Genomic DNA, 12,480 nt, shown 5'->3' on the forward strand with positions numbered 1-12,480 from the left:
CCCTGCAGAGGGGACGCCGTGCCGGAGGCTGCAGGCCCGACAAGGCCTCAGCCACGCTGCTGCTGAGGTCAGATACCCGGAGGTAGGTGGGGGGCCGGCCCACGGACCTCCGCAGGTCAGGGATGCAACAGTGGTTGGCTTTTCAAATCAGATGGACACACACATGTGCCACATGTGCCCACATCTCCAGATTTTGGTGTGCTTAGATTGGAATTTCAAGTCAGCAAATATCTGCCCTCTGAGAAAGTCGACATAAAGTCTGTGGGTTCCTTGTACCTGTCTGCAGATTTCAAAGAGAAACTACATGCATCGGTCCTTTGAAAATGAGTTACAAGGTGCTTGTGTACAAAGTACGTATGAACTCCACACCTAAGTGGGCTGTCCAGAATTTTGGATTTGTTTGCATAACTGCATGCTTTTGAAAAACTTCCTTCCCCTAACCTCACCTAATCAAATCTTACCCACATACCCACATACAGATCCATTTCCAGTCTTAGCTGGCCACAATACACGCAAGCATTCTACTTGTATCTGTGTAGGGCATTTAAAAACCCATTCGCTTGACACATTCACTGCCTTTCTTCTGCCCAGCAGTCCTCAGTACACTCACTGCCTACCCTCATAGAGGTAGATTTGTAAAGGGTTGCGTGCCGCAAAAAACTGGGAGATGCGAGCGTGACTTGCATGCGCGCGCACCACGCAGATTTTAAAAGGCCAGCGGCCATGCACGTATCTTCCGGTACGTGGGTAAAAAAAGGTTTGCCGAAAAAGGGGCAGGATGTGAGCGTGGTCTGGGTGGGGCATGGGCGAGCTGGGACTGCATCATGCAGTCAGTTACACGCACTAGCGCGTGCCGGGATCCCACAGCCGCATAACTTGCTTCTGCTATGAGCTGCGTCTAAGTAAATACATTTTTTTAAAAGGGTAGTTAGCAGGGTTTTAAGGGTCAGGGTTAGTAGGGTAAAAGGAAGGCTGGGTAGGTAGGGGGTTTAGGAAGTCCTCTCTTTTACTGGAGGGAACTGGGAAATAGGCCCAATGTGTCACTCTGTGCATCTACTAAAATCCCCCCCCCCCCCCACTTATGCGCTCGAAATGGTATTAGTGTGCACATCAATATAAAATCGTGTACCCATGGGGAGCCAATTATATAACATGCACCCATAAATGCGTGCAAGTTATAAAATCAGTACGTCACTTTGAAAGTTACCGCTTTACTATTTTCCTGTTCCCTCCCTGTTCAGGCCATTTCCCTGTACTTCCTGACTTCCTGCTCAGTGCCCTTGACACAGTCATCCTCTGGAGACTGTGAGTTGTGGTAAACTCTTGGTTGGATCTGAAAAAAAAGGAGTACTAGGGAATGGTCTTTCTGCAAGCGTTTGAACTCTTGAAGCTGTTTTGTTTTGCATTGAGCAGAGTGGGAAATGTAATTCAAGAGGCCACATTTCCTGCAATGAAACTTGATTCTTAAGCTACAGATCCTGTAAATCTTATTGAATTGCATGGTTTGGAGGATGTATCTGTCGTTCTTACTCTTCCCCAAATACCTACCAAAGACTTAATTGAAGCTCCTATCACAATAAAAATCCCTTTGTTGTGGACCCACATTTTGTTTTTTTCCTTTTGATTTCTGACTGTTTTGCCTTATCTTTGGTTTTGCAATACTTCAGTTCTCTTCTGGGCTACCCTTGTGGTTTTAAGCACCTTTTTTAGGAATTTTTTTTTTGGGGGGGGGGGGGGGGGGGGGGGGCATTTTCTGGTACAGAGATTGCTTTGAGATTGGTTACAAAATGTCATGTCCTTCTTTCCTGATATATTGTTTTCATTTTAGCTTATCTCTAGGGAACTCTGATTTTGGCTTTTTTTTTTTATTTTTCCTGGAAATGTGTCAGTGTTTATTATAACAAACAAAAATAGGAGAAAAATCAGTTGGGAAAAAAAGGTCATTTTTTCCCACCAATTTTCTCCTGTTGTTCATTATAATTAACTGATAAATTCCTAGTAAAAATAAAATACAAACTGAAAACAAATGTCCCCACATACCTCATGTACATGTAACGCATTATTTTACATTAATAGAAATGAATCTATAAATATATCCATTATATTTGTTATACAAATTTCAGTTTGTCATATACTTCTTGGTATAAGTTATACACATTTTAATGTACATCAGATCCCTTTTGGTATACCATGAACTCATTATCTGCCTACCATCTTCACATTTATCACATTGATTTAATTGTGCTTTGTAGTATGACAGCCCTATAATTGCATTAAATACTTCCCTTTACTGTTGGCTTTGGTTGATTAAAAAAAGGAAAACTTATATTTTCGAACACTTCCCTAACTCCTCCCCCGCCCCCCTCGCTCCAGGAGGATTTACGCGCGCAGGGCTTTTAAAATCTAGCCCTATACTTTTTTTCATGGTGTTATGCTGTGCAATATGCCCAAAACAGGATTTGCGCTAAAAACTGCAAATCCCATTGAGAGAGAGAGAAACAGACAGACAGAGACAGAGATTCTGGGGAGGCACACATATTAGTCAACTTTTTCTACCACTGTAGGGGGGCAACTAGTAACTCGGGGTGAGGTTTTGGTGGTGATCTAGGTTTTGGGGGACAGTTTTACATGCACAGTCAGAGGTACGAACAGCACAGTACACATCAGTGAAGATTTGATGTGATTTGGAGTGAGGAAAGATACACAAAGATGAGATTTGTACATTGTACTCTCGACCTAGCTTGATAGCAGCCCAAAATGTGGAAAAGCCTGTCAGGGCACTTCTCGGGTGAAATGTATAGCAAAATGGTGAATCTAGGCCTAAATTTGCTCTTAGACAGACAAATGGTGGGATCTGAAAATCCTATTGCACTCACCAATTCTGACTTAGCCACCTAACATGTTATCTACCTCATTCAGGGGTGGAGTGGAGTGAGGGAATAGGCTGTCTAGCTAAATTAGACAGATAAATGCTGATTTTCAGCATTATCTGACTAACGTAGCCGGATAACTTATCCACCTGATTTTTAGATAGCTATGTGACCATACTGCTGAATACCCCGGCAAAATTAGCAATTAGCTGGAAAAGTTTATCTGGCTAACTTTTCTAGTCAGCCAACAGCTGAATATGGACCCTCATGTATGTACATTTTCAGAGAAAATTTATGATTTAGCAAGTAAAACTTATGAGGGTAGATTTGGTAGGATAATTTTCAAATCAGACATATGAGCATATGTCTGCTTTGAAAATTGGTGTAACATGCACATATTTATTGACATTTTTATCGGTGATATTGCAAAATTACTGCTGAAAAGGCATCAGTACATATTTCACAGTATTTTACTGCTTGTCAATTCCCATGTGTCATATACATTTCAGAATACATCATACACTGAAATTTGTCAGCCTTCATCCAAATATACAGTATCTTACATGCATTGCAGAATATGTAACTTGCATGCTGTACTGTATTATAACAATTTTAATACATTTATATTTGCATATATGTATCACTATTGGTGTATCTGATATATTTCATGTCGTATGTAGAGAGAGAATTTTGAATTGATTCTTTATTATATGTGTTATAACTTGTAATAGTTTGAACCCTGGGCTGAGGTGCGAGGTTTCTTCACCCACAGGGAGGAGCCCTGTGAGCCTCACCGTCAGTAGGCGCGGTCTCAGTGGTGTCAGACACAGCTGTGGAATAGAGTCTTTATTAAGAAAGAAGAAAGGCACAGCCCACGGAGCGGGAGATGCAGTAAATACAGTTCAGAGCAGAGGGGAATACCCCAGAGATGATACCTCTGATGTGAAGATCCGGTAGTGGCCCACGGAGCAGGATACGCCGGGTAGCTCTCAGTAGTGAAGCTGTAGCTCAGACCTGTAGATCCGGTAGTGACCCGCAGAGCGGGGTACGCCGAAGAAGTGTCTCAGTAGTGGTAAGGAGATGATAGTCTGAGGTGCAGGAACCGCGAAGAAGTTCCTGTAGCGATGTGTGGTACTGACCTCCAGCGCAGGGTATACCGGAGTGACTTATATTGGGGATGATGCGGTAGTGGCCCGAGGCACGGGGTACACCAAAGAGGATCCCACAAGGAGGCTTGGTGTAGTTGAAGTTCCTAGCAGTAAAGTACTCACAGTAGATGGTTCCAGGAGAGATCCGGGGAGCGGGATAGAAAGAAGTCCAAGGCAGAAGCCCACCGAGGAGCAGATAGCCAGAGAAGAGGAAGGGCCCCCAAGGAGCGGGTACCCGGAGCATCTCACGCCAAGTGTAGAGTCTGGAACCAGAAGTCCAAGAATGGAGCAGAATTCAGCAACGAGGGAACTCCTTGCTAACAGGTCGATCCAGTAAGGCCGCGGTAGAAACAGTGCGGCAGTGTCAGGCGCACCCTTCCTCCCCGCACGCACAGTTCTCTTCACTAACTCCCCGATACTCTCCTCTAATCGCATGCAAATGCATGCCGCGGCTTTAAAGCGGTAGGGAAGGGTTATGGCCGCGTAACCCATTTTACTGTATAGGCGCTTAATACAGCGCCTATACAGTAACCAGGGTGCGACGGTACCTGTCATTTCAAATGTCATTTCAAATGGCATTTGGAATGACAGGTACCAGGAAGTGTAAAAAAAACACGAAAAGTCTTTGTTGCTTTGTCGCTGTGTCTCTCCTCCCGGAGCAGGGCGCGAAAGCAGCCTTGCTCCGGGAGGAGGTGAGGCACAGCGGCGAAGACAGACGGGAGAGGAGAAAAAGCAGAGCCGAGCAAAGCGAAAGCGTGCAGCAAGCCGGCGAAATAGACCTGCGAGCAGAGGCAATAGCAGCGGTTCGGTAAGCCTGGCACCCTCCTTGATGTAGTACGTCCCGGATGCCCCCCCCCTCCCCAGCGCGCCCGCCACTACCCCTTTCATCAGCTGCATCCACTGCGACCCGGCAGTCCCGTGAGGCCTACAAAAAAAAAAATCCCCGGCTCCCGCGCCCCCGCACTGGCCCGCCGACTAAACCCCCCCCCCCCCCTCCTCCCGATCGGGCATGTAGGCGGCGGCGACGAAAACCAAAGCAATTTTTTTTTTTTTCAAAAAGCAACATCACACATTGCATAAAATAATTTCTCCAGCCTTAAAGCGACTTACTTTTGGGATCTGTCAAGTAAGTCGCAAAAGTAACTTACTTTTCTGAAGCCATCACGATCGTAGCTCAAGACGAAGATGGCCGCCTGCACGGGGGAAAGCGTGCAATTGGCCGCTGAAGACGTGACGTCACGTCTTCAGCTGCCAATTGCACGCTTTCCCTGTGCAGGCGGCCATCTTCGTCTTCGTCCGGAGGAGCTAAGATCATGTTCCTGATGGCTTCAGAAAAGTAAGTTACTTTTGCGACTTACTTTTGGGATCTTGACAGATCCCAAAAGTAAGTTGCTTTTGGAAAAAACCAAAATTGTCGCTTTAAGGCTGGAGAAATTATTTTATGCAATGTGTGATGTCGCTTTTTGAAAAAAAAAAATTGCTTTGGTTTTCGTCGCTGCCGCCTACATGCCCGATCGGGAGGAGGGGGGGGGGTTTAGTCGGCGGGCCAGTGCGGGGGCGCGGGAGCCGGGGATTTTTTTTTTTTGTAGGCCTCACGGGGCTGCCGGGTCGCAGTGGATGCAGCTGATGAAAGGGGGTAGTGGCGGGCGCGCTGGGGAGGGGGGGGCATCCGGGACGTACTACATCAAGGAGGGTGCCAGGCTTACCGAACCGCTGCTATTGCCTCTGCTCGCAGGTCTATTTCGCCGGCTTGCTGCACGCTTTTGCTTTGCTCGGCTCTGCTTTTTCTCCTCTCCCGTCTGTCTTCGCCGCTGTGCCTCACCTCCTCCGGGTCGCAGTGGTAGCATGGCGCTGTGAGGGGGGCGAAAGGGTATATACCCATGAACGGATTTGAGTGGGAGCGCTCTGTGAAGCGGGGCATGCCCGTGAGGGGCATAATGGGTGGATGCAGCTGATGAAAGGGGTAGTGGCGGGTGCGCTGGGGAGGGGGGGGGCATCCGGGACGTACTACATCAAGGAAGGTGCCAGGCTTATTGTTTTATTGTGTTTGAGTATCTTAAGCGGTGTCGATGGATTTGTTACACAGTCCTAACTCCTACTAGGGGGAGGCGGTAAACTAACAGGTTAAGGCCGCGGCAAAACAGCGCGTTCCTAAGGAGATAATATCAGCGCCCGTTACAGTATCGGAGGGGAATAGCTAATTCCTTCATTATACAGCTTTTTCGTTCATTTACATGCTGGGTGCGGAAAGGGTTAGGTGTTTATTTTAGGAAGCGCTAAGGACGCGTGAAACTGGAGACTGTATGGCTGGATGGCCTTACTCGTCTGTATTGTGCGCTCCCAGCACGTTACAGACGGGCAATCTTTAACTGCACATTACTGTATCGACCTGTAAGTCATCAAAGCAAAGGGCCAGCCAGCTTAAGTGCAGCAGGTACATGACGTCATCCGGAGGGGATGCCCCTGAGGTTCCCCCCATGACGTGTACAAAGATTGCCCGTGCACGCGCGTGTCTAGGTAATTCCTGAATCAGATGGCGGTTGGCAGCGCCCACGCCGTCCCGGGAATGCCAGCTAGGTCGGTGGTGGTTGGCGGAGACCGCCATTCGTTCAAGAAATGACAAGGCAGCAAAGAAAAAGGTAAGCATTAGTGGTCGCAGTCTGCGACTGGGCGAAATATATGCTCCCATCTGAATGTCAGACAAATTCCATGTTACCCTATTTAATTCTCCATGTTCAAAAAATATGTTACATAAATACCAGACAGCATCCTTATTAAGCGATTTGTATCTTCAATGCAAACCATAAACCCGATTCTCATTGAAATAGCAAATTATGGTATATTTAGTTGCTGAATTTTTATTTTACAATGTCGAAGCACAAGTACTATCTCCCGAGTCCATAATATTTACATTACAGTTCTGAACTTGCTCTTTCATTGCTTTTTCAGAATGGCTTTTTTTTTTTCAATGAGTTTGGCACAACAAGTTTTTTCAAGTGAGAGGTGAGATGAAAGGTAGAAAGTCCTAGCATTTAGCTGATTTCTATTGTGCCAGACTAAACAAGAAATAGTTTCATGACTCTATTAAGAAAGTCCTATTTAGGGGAAGAAATCTTATTTCAAAAGCTATTGATCTAGTCAAATAACAACCAGCACAGTTATGAGAAATAAGATACACCGATTGCCTGCAGCAAGCAAATCTAGCACAGTCACTGTCAAGGGAGGCCAAGAGAAGTGGCAAGCTTTGTAGAGTAGAACATGCTGAGAATAAATAGAGAAAATTATGCTCAGCTCAGTACTCCAGAGTGGGTTCTTCTACGGTGCTGCAGTGTGATGAAGCATTTCTCTGCCACTTTAATCTCTGAAAAGAGATGTGATAGGAATGAAAATCCAATTTCATGTTTTTCCACCCAGATACATAAAAAAAGAATTCCCCAACACATTTCTTTAGCAGTAGACATTTGAAAGTGGGACTCTAATATTGTCATAGATTCCTTTGCCTATATGAAAGCCACTTACAAGAAGGCATGCTTCCTAGTATCATAAACAAGGATCCTATACGTCATTACATTAATACTAAACTGAACAGAAACTATTCTATACATTTGTTCTTTCATTGCTATTTATCAGCTTTTTTTTTTTTTAAAAACAGTTTTCTTATCTGAGAATTATGTCCAGTCATATGATTTAGCAATCTGTCCTCTTGTCTGTCTAGTGCATCCTTTTCCTGGTTTTCTTCCCATTTTACCTTTCTCTGTCTCTGCCTTTCTCTCCTTCCCCTTCCACCTCTCTTCCCAACATTCTTTCATTTTATGCTTCATTTTGCTCATCTCCACTTGTCCTTTTGCTGTTCAACACCTCTTTACTGCTCTCCATCTCACCTATTGTTATGCTCACCGGCTGCAGCAAGCTGCGACCAGCACCACTCACCCATAGCCTCTTGCTCCCCCTGGCCTCTGGCATCCTCGCAACTGCAGCAAGTTCCTGCTGCCGCTCCTCTCCAGTTTCAACCCTTCTGCAGGTTGCATAGTGCCCGGGACGCTGCCAACCACTGCTTCCATCCGGGCCCTGCCTAGGCGCATGCCGCCTCTGCTTCCTTTAAAGGGCCATCGGTGGGAAAACGCGATCCGGGCATTGGGATGACATCAGGCTTCCCGGCCTATTTAAAGACCACTTCTAGCTTCAGCTGACTGACTTGGCAACGAGTTCACCGGTTCCTGTTTCAGTGTCTCTGCTTCGGAGATTCCTGTTCAGTTTCCCTGCCTGGAGTTCCTGCCTCGGAGGTCCTGGTTTCAGCCTTCCTGCTTCGGAGATCCTGATCTCAGCCTTCCCGCTTCGGAGGTCCTGATCTCCACGTGCCTGCCTCGGAGGCTCCAGCCTCTGAGGGCCCTGTGTCTACTTCCCACCTGCCTCTGACCGGACCTGACCACCACCTTCTGCCACTTGCCTCTGACCTCGGCCGCTCTTCGGGACCAGCCACACAGAGGCCCACCTAAGTCCAGCCGGCCCCAGCACCCAAGGGCTCAACCTGCGGGGAACAAGGGCTGGTACTAGCAAAGCTCCTGTCTGCCTCTGCTTCCCGACCAGCCTCGTCTCCCAATGGTGGGGACCTGTAAGGCTCACCCCCCAAAGGTTGTGCCAACTCCACCTTGGGCCAAGGGTCCACAAGCCCTAACAAAGCCTCTGCTTCCCATCTGACCTCGTCTCCCAATGGTGGGGACCTGTGGGACTCACCCCCCACAGGTGGTGTCAACTCCACCTCGGGCGAAGGGTCCACAAGCCCTAACACAGCCTCTGCTTCCCATCTGGCCTCGTCTCCCAATGGTGGGGACCTGTGGGACTCACCCCCCACAGGTGGTGTCAACTCCACCTCGGGTGAAGGGTCCACAAACCCTAGCACCTGTCTTCCAGCTTTATCTTGCACCTTTTCATATCCTGCTCAATCTCTAACCGCCATCTCCCTGTCTCCCCCCATTTCTCTTCCCCTTCACTCTCATTCTCACTCTTAACCTCTTGCTTGCCCTTCCCAACTTCTTTCAGGTACCAAGTACACCACAGACATTTACATCTGTGTTTTGATTGGGTTCTTATTTCATGGAAAGTAACCCATGGAGATTATAAAATGCAGTCTATATACATTCTGACCTAAGCACAACCTTGGGAATGCTTTCTCTAAATGCAGCTAAAAGTACCCTGTTGTGGAACATTTTTAGCCATATTGAGGAAGGACAATTTTCAGACGGAAAATGCATGCATGTAAATTCGTATTTACACGTGGAAATGACTCTGAAAATTGTCCTCCCTGTGAATACTTCTGTTGATACAAGTAAAGTGCTATAAAATGTAGTTAGGTTACTTATAGTTATATGTCATCTTTTACTTGCTTTTAGTTTCAAGACCTATACTGGTGAGACTAAAGCCCCATCTTGATATGGGTTAGTGAGTAGGCCAACCTGCTTCCAGATTATGGAGCTCAAGAATAATGACAAGATGGCTGCAGGAAGGTACCTCTTTTAAGAGGGTAGCACTAGCAAATGTACAGTCATGCAGTGATTTTACTTGTTTCTGTTGCATCAAATGCTCGCATGGCTGTATGTTTGCAAATATCCGGCTGCAAGAATGAATTAATATGCTTTCACTTTTGTAGAGCATGCTTATATTAAAGTATGACAGCTTTTTTCTATTTTTTTTTACATGTAAGTCCAGTCAAGGTGTCATATAATAACACTGATTATCTCTTGTCATCCTTAATGCATTCTTGTAGTGTCAGTTTCAGTTGTTTGCAATATGTTTGCTGAATGTTACTGTAGGAGTAGGAAGGAAGGGAGTGAGAGCTGTCCTTCAGTCTACAGCTCATAATCTTGTTCTTCAAAATTCTATTAGCTTTTCTTTCCCTCTTTGCAATGCTGTGAGATTTCACTTGCTTACAGTGTTGACACGAAATCAAATGTTCAGCACTTGATTTCTGTGTTGTTGTTTCCAGTGTGGGCCACTCCCATTAGCTGTCTGCTTCTTATCCTTCCCTGTAAGCCTGGCAGATGATTTTCAAAGGGATCTAGCTGGCAAAGTTATTACTCAGCTGGTTAGATCAAGGGCTTTGATAAACCTACTGGCTCCAAGCAACTACATTTAGAACAATCCTGGATGTCTAGCTGAGAGGAGGAAAACCATGCTTGGAGAACTTCTGGGGGCTTCTGGGAGGTTAGAGATTAGTGGTTTTTCATTTCACTTTTTATTTGAGCTGGTGGCTTCACATTTTACTTTATTTGGATGAGTGAGAAAAGTCTTAGCTGACCAATACTGATTTTCAGTGCTAGCCAGCTAAGTTTAGGTATCCAAAGTCTGATAACCCTAATTCTAACCAGCTATGTTTTAGCCTACTAGATTTGGGATGGTTTTCATTCAAAATCTAGCTGGCTAGATTCAGTTGAAATCAGCTTAACTTAGCCAGATAAAATTTGGCCAGATAAGTTAGGCACAGGCATTTTTAATTGGCCCCATGGTGTTTAAGATACCTTTCATATTTGCTTACATAGGGTTGATACATATATATATATATATATATTTATTTTTTTTTTAACTTTATACTTCTTTTTCTATTTGGTTTTAGTCACACAAAGAAATGTGGCTCCTACACCTAGAATAGAACCAGAACCACTCGCTCCTCAGCTGCAGAGGTAATTATAGTCACACTCCAGCCTTACTCAGCCTTCCATGAACCAACATCGAAGAAGAAGCATGTTTAAATATTTTGGATGCTTTAATATCTATTCTGTTCTGTAAATAAGTTTTAATTGACAGTATCAGTAGAATTAGCTTTAAAGCTAATGTACTGATTTGTGAAAAAATTGCAAATAGGGCTTTACATACAAAAAATATATGGAAATCCTGAAATTCCTAGGTTTGATATGGTTTTGTGTACAAATCCTAGTTTATGCATTTTTCCATGAACTTTGCCCTTTTCAGTAGTAAAAATTTGTTCGTAGTCTGCTACACAATACATTTTATTTAAATTCATAATGAGCTACTGTGATGGAAGATCATGCAAAGTAGCTCATTAATTATGAATTTTGTGAAAACCAATATGCAAAACATGACTTTGTTGCCCACTCTGCACAAAAATATAACTGCACCAGCTCCCCCACAGCAAAATTTCACATTCAGTTTTTCTATGGAATTCATGTGTATCCATAGAAAAATGTCATGGTCTGTGGTGGTGTGGTATGAAGGAGAGGTGTGACATATATGTTTATAATAGCTTGAATGCTTAAGGTCTGTATGTAGTAGTGGAATGAATAATCAGTGCAGGTGACTCCTGCTTGCCACTGTAGCAGTGCAGTAGGCCAGTACTGTAATTGTCCTTTGCTACAATGAAGTATTTTAGATCCATAGTCTCATGGATGTGTGCTATGAGTTAGTCAAAGCATTTGCATATATATATATATATATATATATATATATATATATATATATATATATATAAATGTGTGTGTGTGTGAGGGGGGGGGAGGAGGTGGAAATATGAATAGAGATATGACTAAATAAGTCAGGAGTAAATACATTTTAAAAATGAAAAATAAACAGAGATTAGCTATGAGAGAGGGTGAAAGATATATAGATAGGCAAAAATGTGTTTGAAAGATGAGCATCACCATCCTAGCCAAGAAAGATGCTCTTTAAAAATATCTTTTTGGTTGGGAAACCATTTTTTTTAAATATGAGAACAAGTTAATATTTTGTGTGAAAGGGATGAGTTATCTAATATGCACAATGATACGGCACAGCTCGGTGTCCTATTTATTTTATTGTCAAGTATAAAAAAAAAGTGGAAGTGGTGTGGGTGTGGCAGTGCTTCAGCTCAAATTTATGCTCACCTCTGGCAGGATTAAACAGATTTGTGTCTGACACCTCCTAGAGTCCAATAAAATAAATATATGGATGTCGGCAGCGTGAATAGTAAGCATCAATGGAGTATAGGTGATGCCTTCACATTTTTCCTATTCCAAATATGTTGTTTAGGTCATAATACACATTTTCTATTTTTGACAGACATCTCCCCACTCTGCTTTTCCAGCAATTACTAGTCAAGCCTTTTGTCACTATTCAACCCGTCCCCCGACTCTCCAGATCCAAAAAATAAACTGAGGTGAACCGAAGCCCTTCTGTTTTAGGAATTCAGCATGCGTGATGGTCGGTTCAATAACACAAGAACATAAATCTTATTTTCAATTATGTCATTCTAGATTCCAAACTAGTAGTACTGGGTAGGTACAGAGGAACAATGATTTACTACATTATGCAGTATTTTAATTGTAAGGAAGTGCATAGGCTTTCAGCAAACGTTGTGGAAACTGCAGTCATCATGTTTCCACAACAGTTTTTTTTTTTTATTTATATGGTTACTAATTTACATGCATTGCATAAACAGGTAGCATTAATATATATGTGCTCAAAGGTTTCTT

The 12,480-nt window shown here is 44.1% G+C and overlaps 1 protein-coding gene across 2 annotated transcripts in view; it reads left to right on the forward strand.

Moving 5' to 3' along the window:
- Window positions 1–12,229, forward strand: part of SHLD1 (shieldin complex subunit 1) — a 198,069-nt gene extending 185,840 nt beyond the window's left edge. The window contains exons 4-5 of one of the 2 annotated variants that reach the window (XM_029593485.1): window positions 10,629–10,695; window positions 12,068–12,229. In XM_029593485.1, coding sequence (XP_029449345.1) covers window positions 10,629–10,664 — 36 coding nt within the window. In that variant the 3' untranslated portion in view covers window positions 10,665–10,695; window positions 12,068–12,229. The remainder of the gene's footprint in view (window positions 1–10,628; window positions 10,696–12,067) is intronic. The other variant, XM_029593482.1, reaches the window with a different exon arrangement.
- The last annotated feature ends 251 nt before the right edge of the window (window positions 12,230–12,480 follow it).

Source organism: Rhinatrema bivittatum, chromosome 3 (genome assembly GCF_901001135.1).
Source record: "Rhinatrema bivittatum chromosome 3, aRhiBiv1.1, whole genome shotgun sequence".
Lineage (NCBI taxonomy): Eukaryota > Metazoa > Chordata > Amphibia > Gymnophiona > Rhinatrematidae > Rhinatrema > Rhinatrema bivittatum.